This window comes from Chrysemys picta, chromosome 10, assembly GCF_011386835.1.
Source record: "Chrysemys picta bellii isolate R12L10 chromosome 10, ASM1138683v2, whole genome shotgun sequence".
In the NCBI taxonomy this organism is placed as follows: domain Eukaryota; kingdom Metazoa; phylum Chordata; order Testudines; family Emydidae; genus Chrysemys; species Chrysemys picta.
Window position 1 is genome coordinate 34,998,371 of NC_088800.1, and position 16,600 is coordinate 35,014,970.

At 43.0% G+C, this 16,600-nt stretch overlaps 1 protein-coding gene across 1 annotated transcript in view; it reads right to left on the reverse strand.

The window, feature by feature from the left end:
• TBC1D2B (TBC1 domain family member 2B) overlaps positions 1-16,600 on the reverse strand; it is a 59,109-nt gene that overhangs the window by 27,509 nt on the left and 15,000 nt on the right. Inside the window, exons 2-3 of the mRNA XM_005294485.5 lie at positions 14,147-14,300; positions 1,157-1,322 (exon numbers count right to left, since the gene is read on the reverse strand). Coding sequence (XP_005294542.2) covers positions 1,157-1,322; positions 14,147-14,300 — 320 coding nt within the window. The remainder of the gene's footprint in view (positions 1-1,156; positions 1,323-14,146; positions 14,301-16,600) is intronic.

The window sequence follows — 16,600 nt, forward strand, 5'->3', positions numbered from 1 at the left end:
GTATATCAGACACTACAGTCTCAGGCTGTGCACCCAGAATATAAAAAAAAAAAAACAGTCAGTGACCACCTGTGAAAAGTTTGGTTGAAGTGATTTGCTTAGCATCACACAGGATCTCTCCAGCACAGGTAGTGACAGAACCCAGTTCTCCAGGGCAGCACTCAATTGCCTTAACCATGAGATCATCCTTTCTCTTCCTGCAGCCTCCTACCTCATTCACGACACACCTTCCAATTTCTGTGCCTAACTAATTTCATTTAAAGGTTTCCTTATTTAACTCAACTGAACCACTAAAAAAAAAAAAAAATTATTCTCAATGACAGAACAAGAAGGACGTGGCCTAGTTGACAGGACAGCAGCCACTGCATCATGAACTGCTCTAACATCCTGGGGAAAGGATCAGCTGTCTTTTGAACAGTAGCGGAAGGTCACTAGACAGATTATATGAAATGTTCATAAAGAACCTATAGTAATAGGAGAGCCAGAAGTCAGTCACTGTACGACTGTTATTGAAAACAATTGGTGTCAAAGAGTGAACTCAAGTAAACTTGTCTTAAAATAGTTACTTCCATTGTCATAACTTGCTCAATGTTGGCCTGAACTTCTTGTATTTAATCTACAGTATATATCTTTTTTAAAAATGGAGAAAACAAACAACTAAGAATATTAACAGGGTTTTTCATCTCCAAACTACTATTTTAAGTATTAACTAATGAATCACCATACCGCCACTGAAGTAAGCAATTACTACTCCCATTTTACAGAAAAAGGATAGGATGCAGAGTGGTTAAGTATTTAACTTGCCCAAGGGTACAGAGAAATAGATCCTGGCTCCTTGTCTTGTGCTCAGACCATAAAGCTATTGCTAACTATCTGACAGATTGTTCATTTTACATCAGATGTTTTACTAACACTACTGTATCTCTATACCCAACTCTACCTGTTAAATTAGTAATCCTAGTATGTATAGACAGTCTACTTTAAGCGATATTGTGGCAATGGACAGGCCACTAATTTTTCCAATTTTTTGCTTAATTTGTACATTGTATCTCTCCATCTTATACTGGCCCCATCACCACAGTATCTGAGCAACTTGTCGTATCATTGTCCATTTGCTAGGGACTAGAACAATTCTTATATGGAAAAAAGAACTTACTTGATCTCAGTACCCCATTGTTTTAGGGAGAAATTGATGGCACTTTGTTGGACCGGTGCTGGCTGGCAAGCTGCTTGTTCTCCTACCAGTTCCGTGGGAGCAGTCTCCACAGCTAGGACATTTCTAGCTTTCTCTGCTGAGACATTTGGATTCAGGATATTCAAATCTGAGAAAGGAAAGCAACATTTGTTTATTATGATGATTTTATCACCTTAAAAATTGCACAAGGCCCCCACAAATGCCATGTTCTTAAAAAAGTGTATTTGAACAACAGAAAAATAACAGGACTTAGTCTTTATCCTCAGTATGCTAAGATCTCATTGCATTCATATTGTTGTGCACTAGCTAATAAAATCTCAGAGGTACACAGTGTACTACATGGCTGAAAACAATATATTGCAAATGCGTAAGCTGAAGAATGTACTATGGGTAGCACCAGGTATTAGTTTGAGGTTTTTAGCAGAGGCTTTCTGCTAACCCTCTGCATAGCAGTTATTTTCACCCCAGTGCAGTTTCAAAATAAAATACAGCCTTTGCTGATGTTAGCAATGAGCAGGCTTACAAATATCCTGCTTTGAAGTCACACAGCAGATAAACAGGAAGATCTCTTAGATTCTGAAATGTTAAAAGGGAAAGTAGAAAATAAAACATTTAAAAAATATTTGTTAGGATGCAGAACTCTGAAGAACTGTCTAACAAATCAGAAAGGTAGCTGGTACCTTACACCTCTGAAAATCTGGGGTGAAATCCTGAATAGGCAACAGTGAGTTTGGTGCTCTCATTTTATATCTTGTGCTGATAAAGTCTTGCAAAAAGTTCCCACAGGGCCAAACCTTAGTCTTACAGAGTCCTAAATTCTCTTGGACCATCGTTGAATGAAGGCCAGCATCTAGTTCAAGGGTCCTTAGCCTGGTCTACTGCCATGTGCACACAACACCTTTGGGTGCACCTTTCAAGCACTAAGACTGACATGTTTTTATGTGTACTTAAAAAAAAAATCATCTGTGCATGCAGATGTCGGTGCTTGCTTGGTCTGCATGTACAGTCGTCAATATTGCACAAGCACAACTGGATGCAACCTCTGAAAAAAAAAATCAAACCCAAGCTATGTGCATATATTTAAGAGTGCAAGTTGTAGAGTTCATGAAAAAAGCTAGAGTATATGCTGAGTACACAGTTTTCAAATACAATTTTGCTTAGGCAAAACCATTCCTTCATACACCTCATTCACCCCAAAGTCCGTCCACAACTTCTCAGTGAGGACTATTTTCCAGCCAAGTTTCAACTTTCAATCTTCAGCCACTTTTGCTGTAGCTCTATTAAAAAAAATGGTTGCCAAAATATTCTTACCATGACAAGAGTGAAATTTTGCCACTTCTTCCTAACTCAAACAGCTGATTTGAATAAAAAAAACAAATCTCTGATAAAATTCATTTTCTGGAAGAGAAAAAGTATGGAAAATGTCAGCCCAATAGCCAAGTTCTTCAAAAAATGATGGGCATCTGCAAACGAGATTATAAGTAACAGCAACATACATTTTCATCAAGTCCTCACTCATCTCCAGCAATAGTTTTCATCCAAAACCACTATACAGTTCGGCACAACTGACAAGAATCTCTGCTCCTGAGCACTGATATAGCAAGCATGTTTCAGCTCCAAGAGTAGTGTGTACACTGGCAAAAACTGCATAAGGCACCTGCCTCAGCCCGTAACTTTCAAGAGTAGACTCAACTGGTTACAAAAATTAACAGCTGCAATCCCAGAAAATCATCAAGACTCTCTGCTTGAAGCTGGAAACACTTTGGTAGCTAGGTTTATGCTGGTCAAGACTGGAAACACGTTCAAGATTTTCATTACTAGGAAAAAGGTTCATGACAAAGCAGGCCTTATATGTAAGCCAGAGGGGTAAATTAGAGTAAACAACCTTGAAATATCTTTATGACAAATATTAAAAAGTTGCCCTGTGCCACAGGAAAAAAGTGTAAATCCAAATGGTTGTAACCAGAAGCTGAAGTTTTATCAATTCTACTTGCACTCACTTTCCTGAATTACAGAAAGTAAAGGTAAATCACAGACTGATTTTGTTACCTCTTATGTTTTATGCGTATGCTTTAGAGTGTGCCTTTAGCAGCAAGACAATCTGAAGCAGTTTTCTGAAGCTCCATGTGTATAAACAAAAGTTCAGATTTACAGCTAGTCAAACAGAAAATACAAGAGCTCATGTACTGAATGGAATTGTTTCACCAAGTATTGATTTTTGTTTCCGAATACTTCATGTAATATTCCAGTATTTTCTTTTTAATATGTGTGATTGCCTTCCTTCAGTTTCAGTTCCCAGCATGGACTTCCATAAGCTTTTGGCATTTCTACAACCACCACCACAACTCTTAGCAGAAAACCTCAACACTGCTACAAAGTTTCTTGTACAAAGCTTTACCAGCCAAGACAATTTATGCCGTTATGCATTGCGACAGCAGAACAAATCTATATTCGACTAACTGCAGGCACTTGGCAATGAGGGCTGTAAGAGAATCTGAATAGAATGCTTATGTGAGGCAGAAATCATTGTAGACCCTGCTGCAGAATACAACCAAATGGCTCCAATACTAACAGTACAGTTCTTCTATATTGTGTACCAGTCTTAAGTAAAACTTGCAACTGAAGTCTTTTATAGAATACTTGTGATCATACTGCAGTTTTGAAGATGGTAACAGATTACAAGTAACTTTAGTAACTCTGTAAATTGCGTGCCAGATATGGGGTGGAAGAAAGAAAAACAACATCAAAACCATTCTCACATTTTCCCTCCATTACATTTTGGAGAACTAGGTTGCATAACTCAGTGACTGAAGTATAATTAATGAACTCTTACAGCCACTTGGGATGGCATCTTATAGTTCCTGGCAAACAGCAATTCACCTCTTAAACCAAACACTCAAAACTGGGATTGTGGAACACATCTTCCAGTCTCATGCACAACAAAATACACAGTCATAGGTCTATCTACTGTAGGTAATTGTACAGTAGAGAACATTACTAGGGTCATGAACAAAAGTGGACACCAAGCTCTTACAGCACTACATATGGCCAATCTGAGTGGATAAACGGAGTATCTTTTTTTTTGGTGGAGTTAGTCCATTTACAGTCATGAACGAAAGTTCCACAGAAAAAATATTAACTGTATAAAAAAGAAGTTAGTTTTCATCATGCTGTGTGTCTATTGATTCTGCAATTGTTTTCTGACAGGTGGCACAAAATATAGCATGCAACAGATGATAAAAACATCTGCTACTAATTACAATGCAAGATTGTAAGCAGAAAAGGACAGCTTAATTTCTTCTCTCTGGAAATACTGTGATCCATGATGTCAGCAGTCTGACAGTCTCTTAAAAAAATGTTCTTATTTTAATTGCTGCTTCAGCATGGTTTTCCAGAACTCACTACGGGTATGTCTACACTGCAATTTAAAAACTGCAGCTGGCCTCTGCCAGCTGACTCAGGCTCGTGGGGCTCACGCTAAGGGTTGTTTAAAGGCAGTGTAGACATTGGAACTGGAGCGTGGGCTTTGGGACCCTCAACCTCACAGGGGTCCTAGAGCTGAGGCTCCAACCCAAGCCTGAAAGTCTAACACTTCAATTAAACAGCCCCTTAGCCCGAGCACCGCAAGCCTGAGTCAGCTGGCATGGGTCAGCCACAGGTGTCTTATTGCAGAGTAGATATACCCTATGTTTTCTGCTTTCTGCAATGCTGCATTTATTTAATAGACACTGTCTGAATTGACTCTCAAAGGCTCATGTAGCTGCTGAAAGGCTGCACTGACAGCCATAGTCTCAGTTCATCCTACTGACTGCTGGACTCTTTTTGATTACAGCAGAAGGCAAAGTTCTTTCCAAGTGGTGACATTTAGCTTTGGAGGAGTGCTTTGTATGATCTACCAGTATGCAGGGCAGCAGAAGTTAACCTTTTTGCTAAGTTTAAAAGGAAGAAAAATGCAGAATTTTTTCATCTCAGCCAACAGCCACACTTCCAGCTATTGCAAAAAAATTATAATGTACATTAGCATCACTCAAATGCAGAGGATGAGGCTGCGTGAAACAATGAAGCTGAACTCTACTCCCTCCTGGGTATGCTTTACACCACTTTATGTACATGATCACAATCTGTTTCTAAACTGTTACAGTGGAATATTAAAAAAAAAAAAAAAAAAAAAAAAAACGATCTCACAAATGCTCCTGGAACCAGTAAGACATGTACATGCTTTACCATGTAACCTTGTAATATTGTCACCCATATCTTTCCTAGTCATTATTTCCTTGTATGTTTATGGCCAACATCCGAACCTTGTTTTAAGTTATTTGCTCTCTGGGGCAGAAGGTAGGTCTGTTATTGTGAGCCAAGGCTCAAAGAGAACATAACAAGGGAAGACTTGCAACTACACTTGTTGTATCAGTTCTGTGGACAGAGCAAGACCACCAAGAGCCCCCTAATGCCAAATGGCAAAAGGATTACAGGAATGTCCTGATTCTGGTATGTACATTCTGTTTCACCAAAGAATGTCTTGTGAGGTCTTAAATGAAAACCAGGCTCTAAGTGGTCATCAATATTGTTATAAAATATATATATATACAGACATGTGACAGTGTACCCCATAAGGCCTCATGAGAATATGCTTATGAATGTATATATGATATAACTGGAATATGTTTTATGCTACATATGTCATGTAACATATCTAGAATGGTTATGATCTACTGAATACATTCCTCCTCTTTGTATGCATGTATCATTTTTGTACTTGAAGTTAGGAATTGGCTGTATACTTGCTTGATTTCTAAGTAGCCTTTGTAAAGCATTTGGTCAGCTTCTTGAGAAAGGAAGGTGCAAATTAAGTGCCCAATCAAGAAACACTTAAGGGACAATGGATCTTGGGATGCTCCAATCCACATAAGAAGTCTACATGAGGACGTTCAAGGTAGCAGGTAAGCCATGGCTGCTGCCTATAAAAACTGAGTCATGAATGGACATGTGACTTGCCCATGTGACTCCAAAACTCCATCTTGGAGCTGGACTTTGCATAGGAGAGAGGAGGGAGTCTCAACCCACAAGAGAAAATCTATTTAAGCCTGTGGAAGACACCTCCATTTTGTCTTCAGCTGGCTAAAGAGATAACCTCTCTACCCCCAAAGATACCTGAAAGAGACTGTAACAAAGGACAGTAACTACAGGGGGTGTGAGTGATTTCTGGACCCGGACTAGAAAGAGACTAGTCTGTAAAAGGAAGCTTACTGGAATTGGTGAGGTTTTATCTGTATTCAGTTTTCTTAGACAGACTTAAGAGTTCTATTTTGTTTTACTTGGTAATTCACTTTGTTCTGTCTGTTACTACTTGGAATCACTTAAATTCCACTTTCTGTATTTAGTAAGATCACTTTTTACTTATTAACCCAGAGTATGTATTAATACCTGGGGGAGATAGCTGTGCATATCTCTTTATCAGTGTTATAGAGGGCGAACAATTTATGAGTTTACCCTGTATAAGCTGTATACAGGGCAAAATGGATTTATTTGGGGTTTAGACCCCATTGGGAGTTGGGCATCTCAGTGTTAACGACAGGAACACTTCTGTAAGTTGCTTTCAGTTAAGTCTGCAGCTTTGGGGCACGTACTTCAGACCTGGGTCTGTGTTGGAGCAGACTGGCATGTCTGGCTCAACAAGACAGGGTGCTGGATTCCCAGGCTGGAAGGGAAAGCAAGGGCAGAAGTAGTCTTGGCACATCAGCTGGCAGTTCCCAAGAAGATTTCTGTGATCCAATCTGTCACACTATGTAAGGAGTTATGTACAGTAACGCCTCACTTAACGTTATCCTGGTTAATGTTGTTTCGTTGATGATCAATTAGAGAACATACTCATTTAAAGTTGTGCAATGCTCCCTTATAATGTTGTTTGGCAGCCTCCTGCTTTGTCCACTTCATGCAGAAAGAGCAGCCCGTTGGAGCTAGCTGGTGGGGGCTTGGAACCAGGGTGGGCCGGCAGCCCCCCATCAGCTTCCCTAAGTTCTCTATGCAGCAGCTGTCCAGCAAGCTATCAATTGCCAGGCAGTAGAAGCTGTCCCTCCTCCCACTGCCCTGTGCTGCTCCTGCCCTCTGCCTTGGAGCTCTTCCCAGGAGCCTCCTGCTTGCTGTGCGGGGAGGGGAGGGGGGAAGAGGTGTGCTAATGTCAGGATGTCCCCCTCCCCCTGTACCCTATCTCCACAGAGCAAGGGGGTGGGGGACACGACAGGGCTCAAGACAGAGGGAGCTTGCTGGTAGCAGCTACTTTCTCAATTTGCTGATCTACTTAAAAAGGCAGTGTTCTTAGAGTGGAGTCAGTGTACTTAAAGGAGCAATGCGCGTCTCTCTCTCTCTCTCTCTCTCTCTTACACACACACACACACACACACACACACACACACACACACACACACACACACACGGTGTGTCTCTCTCTGCCATGCTGTGTCTCCTCCCTCCTTTTGTGCTGCCTTGTAGAGTGTGAGGCTACATTAACAACTATGTGTTAACCCTTGAGGGCTCAGCCGAGTGCTAGTTCATCATTTAGCAGTAAGGCATTCCCTGGGAAATATCTCACCCTCTTCCACCCCCGGACTCCATCACCTCAACCAAGCTTCACAATCATCATTGCTGTGTACAGTATTAAATTGTTTAAAACTTTTATATTTAATTTAATATATATACAAATAAAAAAAGAGAGTCTTTTGTCTGGCAAAAAAAATTTCCCTGGAACCTAGCCTTCCCCACCACCCCGTTACATTAATTCTTATGGGGAAATTGGATTCGCTTAACATCCAATCATTTCGCTTAAAGTAGCATTTTTCAGGAACATAACTACAACGTTAAGCGAGGAGTTAGTGTATATATACTGAAAATATGTTCTTAGATTCTGTATCAAGGTATGAGTCACCATCAGAAACAGGCTGTCAGACAAGAGATGTTTATTCGCCCCTCTCTCTCTGTAAATGTAAATTAAGCATAGTAAGCTAACACAAAGGATATCAATTTACATACAAAGTCAATAGAGTGATGAGAAGTCAACTGGGAAGGAGCACACAGGCAAACACAAGTCCCACTGGTTATACTGTCTCTGAGCAGAGACAATGAGCTTTAGGGAGTATAAGTAGAAGACAAAGAGGACATCCCCTTGTCCTGCACCTAGGAAGTAAACTTACAGTGCATTTATATTAATGAAAATGGAATCTCAGCCAAACGTGGCTGAAAATACTGCAGAGGACTTCAGGGGTTAGAAACTTCTTTAGACAGGAGGTTAGCCTGTTACTTAAGGTTAGTCTCTAGAAAGCACATGATGATTTTGTTTTATATGTAACCTTTTGTTTCCAATATTCTTACTCACTATCACTTGACCCTTTAATAAACTTTTGCTGTTTTCACTATAAATATATCTAAGTATTGTGATATTAAGCAAGGTGCTGAGCCTGAGTTGAATCACACAAGATGGTGTGTACACTGTTCCGTTGGGGATGGCAGACCTGGTATTTCTGTGGGTGTTCAGTGAATACCTTATGCTGTGAGTGTTCCCACAGTGAGAGGTGGCATAAGCAGGCCCTCTATGAGGAAAACACATCTCATCTCCTCCATCTCATCTCTTCCCTAGTGTTCTACAAGAGTTGTAAAAATTAAAGAACTCCAATTGCCACCTTCTTGCATTTATACAGCACTTTTTATCAGCTCACCACAAAGGTCTTTGCAAATAACAACTAATTAAGCCTCACAACATCCCTGAAGTTGGTAATTATTCCTATTTTGCTGGCCATAGAACCTGAAGCCATAGAGAAATTGTTCTCATGTGCTTTAATAACTACTCACTTACTGAAAGGATTTTTATTCAAGTTTTCCAGAAAGCTTGCCCACTTTCTTGGGCAGAGATGCAGCAAGAGAAATTTCAACATAGTAATTTCCCCCAAAATATTTTATTAGTATAGAACTTGAAAATAGGAGCTTATTGAAAATGCTTCCTCAGCCATAATTATAGCATCACTATTGGGGTGCTAGAAATATATTTTAAGATATCAATAATTCAAAGAAACTGAGTCCAAACCATGCTCCTTTAAAATATCAGGATAACTTTGTGTTTGGCCATTATATGAACTAAACATCAGTGTTACTTATTAGCTGGAAGGGAATCTGAAACGGAAGTCATCTACCACTGTTCAACACTTTTGTTAGATATATAATCAGAGGAAATTATCCACTAGTCAGTGAATTCGTAGACTTCAGAGCACCTTTTGTAGACTCCAGGGCAGGGTAAAGAAGAATGCTCTTAAACTATTCCTCTTCTACTCCTGTCTTTCTCAGACTAAGATAATTGGCTTCTAACTACTTAATATGGGTGTGCAATTTTGAATATACAACATCTCAATTCAATTGTTTTCCTTTATGTCTTAATGCTAGATATATTGATAACTTCTCAATGAATACTTAATTGATGAAGCATTAGGCATGGTGCACTGTTGTAAACAGAATTGTGAAAAGCTTACTGACATTGAAAGCAGTTGTTGCAAGTTATGTCAAAATATATGGGGCTTGTTATAAATACACAGTGTACCAATATTAAGAAACTAAATGTAGATGAATGCAGTAATATCAGATCGCCTAAAAACGAAGAACCAAATGAACAAACGGAAGCTATATGAAATTCCAAGAAACTGAAAGTTCAAGGCACTGGAAAGAACAAATTATTTACTTGACATCCATGAACAGTACAATGGCTCCATTACAAGACATACAAAAGTAGTGTTACTATATTTGCTTTTCATAGCCCACTTCATAAACATGAATATTAAAAGAAACTAGTAACAAGAATGCCTCCTTGTCAAGGCTACATCAGACAGAATGGTAGGACAACCTCTACTTTTCACTCTAAAATGGTTTAAATTCGAAATCTGAGTAACTGAAAGAAAAGAAAAATTACTTCTCTCGTATAATCTAAATTAAAAAAAAAAAAGATATTGCAATGAATAATTTGTTTCTTGATCTGAAGCAGCACTACTTCACCATTCAGATGATTAGTAACTGAACCTGCTTTTAAAGACCCACTTCTATAATGCAGCTTGTATATTCTGCTACGAAGTATGTAATCAATAGTACAGTAGGAAGTTTTTACAAGTTATAGATGTAATTTACAGCCTCTGATCAGAGGGGGAAAATCCCCTCCCTTTTTAAAGCACCTAACGATCTACAGATATAAATCACTGTAAGTGGCGTGTATTATTTTTAGAAGTTTAAACAAGTAGTAAGAAAGGGAGACTAGTAAAAATAACTAGTCTCATATTTTCAAACTCTCTGTGGTAGAGAACAGTCAAACTACAACCACTCTCTCAAATGTAGGCAAGGAACGGGTTAGAGGGTAATGCTGAAGCAGGCCAACAGGGGAATCTGAACTTTGGGGAGCAGGGGGGAAGATTCAGCTTAAATTTCCTGTTACTATGGAATGAACCAGTCTAAGCCAATGAATTTTAAAGCCTTTTGAGTTTTGCCAAATATTGGAAAAAATATACCTGACCTTAAAAGTCTGCATTAGCCCAAGGGAGCTTTCTTTCACATCCCATTTGGAATACAATAGAATTACTTCAAGATCTACTTCCCCATTTCTGGATATGATGGAAGGCATCAGTTTTCTGCAATAATCAAAGAGCAAACCAAATCGAAGTGTCTCTCCTATATCAGCAAAAACATAAAAGTTTGAAAAATGCATTGCTGCACTTTCTATACCTCTTATATCTCTGAAAGTTTTTATTAAGCTTGACTAAAGATATTCTCTTTCTGTCAAACCACACATGCAAATGTGAAGTAAAAAGTTATCTTTCACTGTCTTAAAGGTTGGGAAAAAACATCAAACTTATAATGAAAAGTTGATTACTAACTAGAGCTGCTTCCACCTCTCCATACTTTCATAAGGACAACTCTCAGAATTAGTTCTGAATATACTAGGGTTACCATATTTGCACAATCAAAAAAGAGGACACGGTGGGGGGGGGGAGGAGCCCCACTCTAGCCCCGCCCCTGCCCCGCCCCCATCCACTCCCTCCCACTTCCCACCCCGACTGCCCCCCTCAGAACCCCCAACCCCCCCCGCTCCTTGTCCCCTGACTGCCCCCTCCCGAGAACCCCCCACCCTAACTGCCCCCCAAGACCCTACCTGTCCCCTGACTGCCCCGACCCTTATCCACACCCCCCACCCCATATTCACACCCCCGCTCCCAGACAGACCCCCGGGACTCCCATGCACTATCCAACTGCTCCCCGCCCACTGACAGGACCCCAAGAACTCCCGACCCATCCAACCCCCTCTGCTCCCTGCCTGCCTCGACCACTCTCCACACCCCTGCCCCCATAACAGCCCCCCCAGAACCCCCGACCCATCTAACCCCCCTGCTCCCTGTCCCTGACTGTCCCAACCCCTCTGCACACCCCTGCCCCCCTGACAGACCCCCCCCCCCGAACTCCCGCCCCATCCAACCCCCCCCCCCCCCGTCCCCTGACCAGGGCCGGCTTTAACAAGAGCCCAGGAATCGGGCTGTGCTCCGGCCGGAGTCGTGGGGCTTGGGGCCGGGCCAGAGGTGCTCGGCCAGGGCTGGGCCGGCCACCCTGGGGCCTGAGCTAGGCCGGAGCCGCTGGACCAGCGCGCTCGGCCGGAACTGGGGCCGCCACCCTGGAGCCCGAGCCGGGCCGGAGCCGCTGGGGCCGGGGGTGCTTGGCCGGCGCTGCTCAGCCGGAACTGGGGCCGGTGCCCCGGGGCCCGGGCCGGGCTGGGGCTGGCCGGGGCCAGAGGTGCTCGGCCGGGCCAGCCGCCCTGGGGCCCGAGCCGGCTGGAGCCGCTGGGGCCGGGACCGGGACCAACACGCTCGGCCGGAACTGGGGCCGCTGCCCTGGGGCCGGAGCTGGGCCGGAGCCAGTGCGCTTAGCCGGAACCGGAGCCGGGCCGGTGCGCGCGGCCAGAACTGGGGCCAGTGCCCCAGGGCCTGACCCGGGCTGGAGCCGCTGGGGCTGGACTGGGCTGCGCCGCGCCTCCCCGGAGCCCTCCTCCTCGTGTCCCCCCCGCCCCAGCTTACCTGCTGCTGCCTGCCTGCCCCTGCTTCTTTTCAGACTTCCCGCAAAGATCTGATTCGCGGGAAGTAGGGGAGGGGGAGGAGCAGGGAGGCGGAGCGTTCAGGGGAGGGGAGGAGGGGGAAGACAGCTGCGGGGCCAGCGGCGTGCTAAGGCTGCAGGGGATGAGGGGAGCCGAGAAGGGGCTTTGGCTGCCAAGCGGCGCCGCTTTTCGATCGGGGGGAAATCCCGGACATTTTTAGATTTTTAGAAATCCCCCCCGGACGGCTATTTATAGATCGAAAAGCCAGACATGTCCGGGGAAATCCGGACATATGGTAGCCCTAGAATATACAGTATATTACCTGCATGTAAGTCATGTTGCATAGTAACACAGTAGAAAGTGAATATTATCACAAAATGAAAGTGGCCTATTTTGAAACTGCATTATTCAGCAAGACACCATACTTTGTAAATTAGTTTATACCCACTCACTCTCATTAGGGCACCGTATATTAGGCATTTGATTAGACCTGAAATCAGGTTCTCTTTTAGTAAATTATATGCTTTGGAAGGACAAGACATGCATGTCTATCAGTCTTTTTCAGATTGGGAACAAACAAGAGACTAAATCCACGATTTGTCAAAGCACTTAAGCACATGCTGTGACATTCCAGGGTACAATGTAGACTAATGAGTCGGTGTGCCACCCTGGCCCTGCAACTTTGAGTGCCTTACAATGCTTTGCTGAAGTAGTTCCCACTTGGGCTGCTCACAAACACACACAGCATGCAAGTCACACCCTGAGTGTTTGTGTATAACTGCAGGCTGCCAGCCACACTTGGGTTAGATTCTGGCTCTCACCAGCCTTATTTATACTGCAGGGTGACCCCAAGACACCCCCAGTCTTAGATTTTCCCCAGACATGCATGTCCTGTACTGTCCAGCCCACTCTTCTGGACAATAAAAATCCATTATTTCTTTAATAGAAATAATATGCACACAACATTCCACCATAACTGGAGTTTCCTAAACACTTCAATTTTAACATACTGATTAGATAAAACAATAAAACAAGTTCATTAACTACAAAGAGATAGATCTTAAGTGAGTACAACTAATGAGACATAAAACTAAGAAATGGTTACAAGAAAAATAAAGATAAAACACAACTGGTGCCTAACTTAAACTATGTTAAACTCAAAATATTCTCTCACCACATGCTTTCAACAGTCTTGTTTTGCTTATTCTTCTCGACCATAGCAATTATGTTTAGACCAATGCGCTGCCCTTAGCAGGAAAAGCATGAGCTTTATTTGGTCTGCTACATTTGTAATAACTGTTCAGAATGTAGAAGATAATTTTTTATACTTTCCGTAGTTGACCAAAGTAATAAACCAACTAGACTCTTTCCATCTGAAAATATTTTTCTCCCTTCCCACTGAGGAAGTGGACCTTAAATGCCAAGAAACTAAACATGCCACATTTTAAGATATTCTGACAACAAAAGGATGAATTAATACCCTTTAAATTGAGCTCTTTCACACTATGTGACCCAACCTTAATGGTACTCCATTTTGCTTCCATTTACGAAATCTATTCTTCCAAGAGTCATTATGTTCCATGACTGAAATAAGTTAGGACAGCCATATGAACTTATGTTTATGTCTAAGAGGCACATTTATAAGCACAAGAAATGAATATAAATATATTGATTTTAGAGAGAACATGATTCTGCAAACTTTACAAGAACGTTTGTAATCTGCTTTAAAGAAGGAGAAAAAGGAGGAAAATTGAAGAAAATTTACCATGAACAAAATTATAGTGGTAAACTCTTACTCAACAGAAATACTACATGCTCCATATGTGTATCTCAAGTTTTCAACTTACCTATATTGTCTTTGGCAACAAGACCTTTGGAAAAGTCACTGGGTGTAGGTGAAGTTCTGCTGTCCCTCTTTGCTACATCAAGGTTGTTACAATATTCCCATCTCTTCTGTTGAAGTTCTTGAAGCCAGTATGTCATGTCCTGACGGGTAGCAGCCTACAAAAAAAAAAAAGAGACCAGAGTACTGAAAAACAAAGAGACGGATACACTTGTCAAGCATGGATATAATTTAACTTGCATTGAAAGGAAGACAACAGAGGTACCAAGTAGAGCCCTATGCGGATACAAAATTTGTACACCTCTACCCCGATATAACGCTGTCCTCGGGAGCCAAAAAATCTTACCGCGTTATAGGTGAAACCGCGTTATAGCAAACTTGCTTTGATCCGCCGGAGCGCGCAGCCCGGCCCCCCTAGAGCGCTGCTTTACCGCGTTGTAGCCGAATTCGTGTTATATTGGGTCGTGTTATATCGGGGTAGAGGTGTATCTGCATCCGATCTGTAATCCGCAAACATGGTCTGCGGATGCAAAGCGGATAACTGCACATTTGCAGGGCTTTAGTGCCAAGAGAGCAGAGGTGCCAATAACAATCCACTAAATAGGATAATCCAAAAATGGCTTTATTGTTTTTATATATATATATATAAACACACACACACACACACACACCACTAATAAGCCAAATCTACCTTTAAAAATTAATCATCCATGCCTAGTTTCTCCACCTTTGCATCTCCATCTCCCCAAGGGTGTCTACACTAAAAAATTAGGTCGATTTAATAGAAGTCGATTTTTTAGAAATCAATTTGATAGTCAATTGTGTGCGTCCCCACTAAGCGCATTAAGTCGGTGGAGTGAGTCCACAGTACCGAGGCTAGCGTCAACTTTCGGAGCGTTGCACTGTGATAGCTATCCCACAGTTCCTGCAGTCTCCGCTGCCCATTGGTATTCTGGGTTGAGCTCCAATGCTTGATGGGGCAAAAACATTGTTGCAGGTGGTTCAGGGTACATGTCGTCAGGCCCCCCTCCCTCGCTCCCTCTGTGAAAGCAATGGCAAAAAATCGTTTCTTGCCTTTTTTCCTGGGTTACCTGTGCAGACAACATACCATGGCAAGCATAGAGCCCACTCAGCTCACTGTCACCGTACGTCTCCTGGGTGCTGCTGACAGACGCGGTACTACATTGCTACACAGCAGCAGCTCCTTGCCTTTGCAAGTTAGCAAAGACTGTTAGCAGCCGTATTGCACCACCTGTTGCTGGCTCCTGATTGCTCCTGGCCGACCTCAGGTCGGTCAGGGGCACCTGGACAGACATGGGAGTGACTCCAGGTCATTTTCTTCTTTAAGTTTAGTCTAATGGAGATTCAGTCCTGCCTGGAATATCATGCGAGCTAGAGGCTTTTGCCTCAGGCTGCTCTCCCAGCCGGCAGCACCGCGCGGTCGCACCTACCCCAGCCTACCCCTTGCTCCCATGGCTCATGAAGCCTGGACAGTAGTAAGGAGCAGTTCAACTATAAGCTAAGCAAGTGCAGAATGGTGGTAGAATGTGTCTTTGGACATTTAAAATCTCGCTGGCGCTGTTTGCTGACTAGGCTGTTTGCAATTAGAAGAGCACAGCAAGGCGCGCTGCGCATCACAGAGGCTTTGAAAACCAGTTTCATGACTGGCCAGGCTTCGGTGTGACAGTTGTGTGTGTTTCTCCTTGATGCAAACCTGCCCTCTTTGTTGAATTTAATTCCCTGTAAGCCAACCCTGTAAGCCATGTCGTCAGTCGCCCCTCCCTCCGTGAGACGAGCTGCAGACAATCGTTTCACGCCTTTTTTCCGTGCAGACACCATACCACGGCAAGCATGGAGCCCGCTCAGATCACCATGGCAGTTATGAGCACTGTAAACACCCCGCGCATTATCCTGCAGTATATGAAGCATCAGAAACTTCAAAAGCAGGCGAGGAGGCGACGGCAGCACGGTGACGAGAGTGATGAGGACCTGGACACAGACTTATCTCAAAGCATGGGCCCTGGCAATTTGGACATCATGGTGGTAATGGGGCAGGTTCATGCCGTGGAACGCCGATTCTGGGCCCGGGAAACAAGCACAGACTGGTGGGACCGCATAGTGTTGAAGGTCTGGGATGATTCCCAGTGGCTGGGAAACTTTCGCATGCGTAAGGGCACTTTCATGGAACTTTGTGACTTGTGCTTCAGGGGAGGGGAAAGCAAGAATACCAAGATGAGAGCAGCCCTCTCAGTTCACAAGCGAGTGGCAATAGCCCTCTGGAAGCTTGCAACACCAGACAGCTACCAGTCAGTCAGGAATCAATTTGGAGTGGGCAAATCTATTGTGGGGGCTGCTGTGATCCAAGTAGACAACACGATCACTGAGCTGCTGCTATCAAGGGTAGTGACACTGGGAAATGTGCAGATCATAGTGGATGGCTTTGCTGCAATGGGACTCC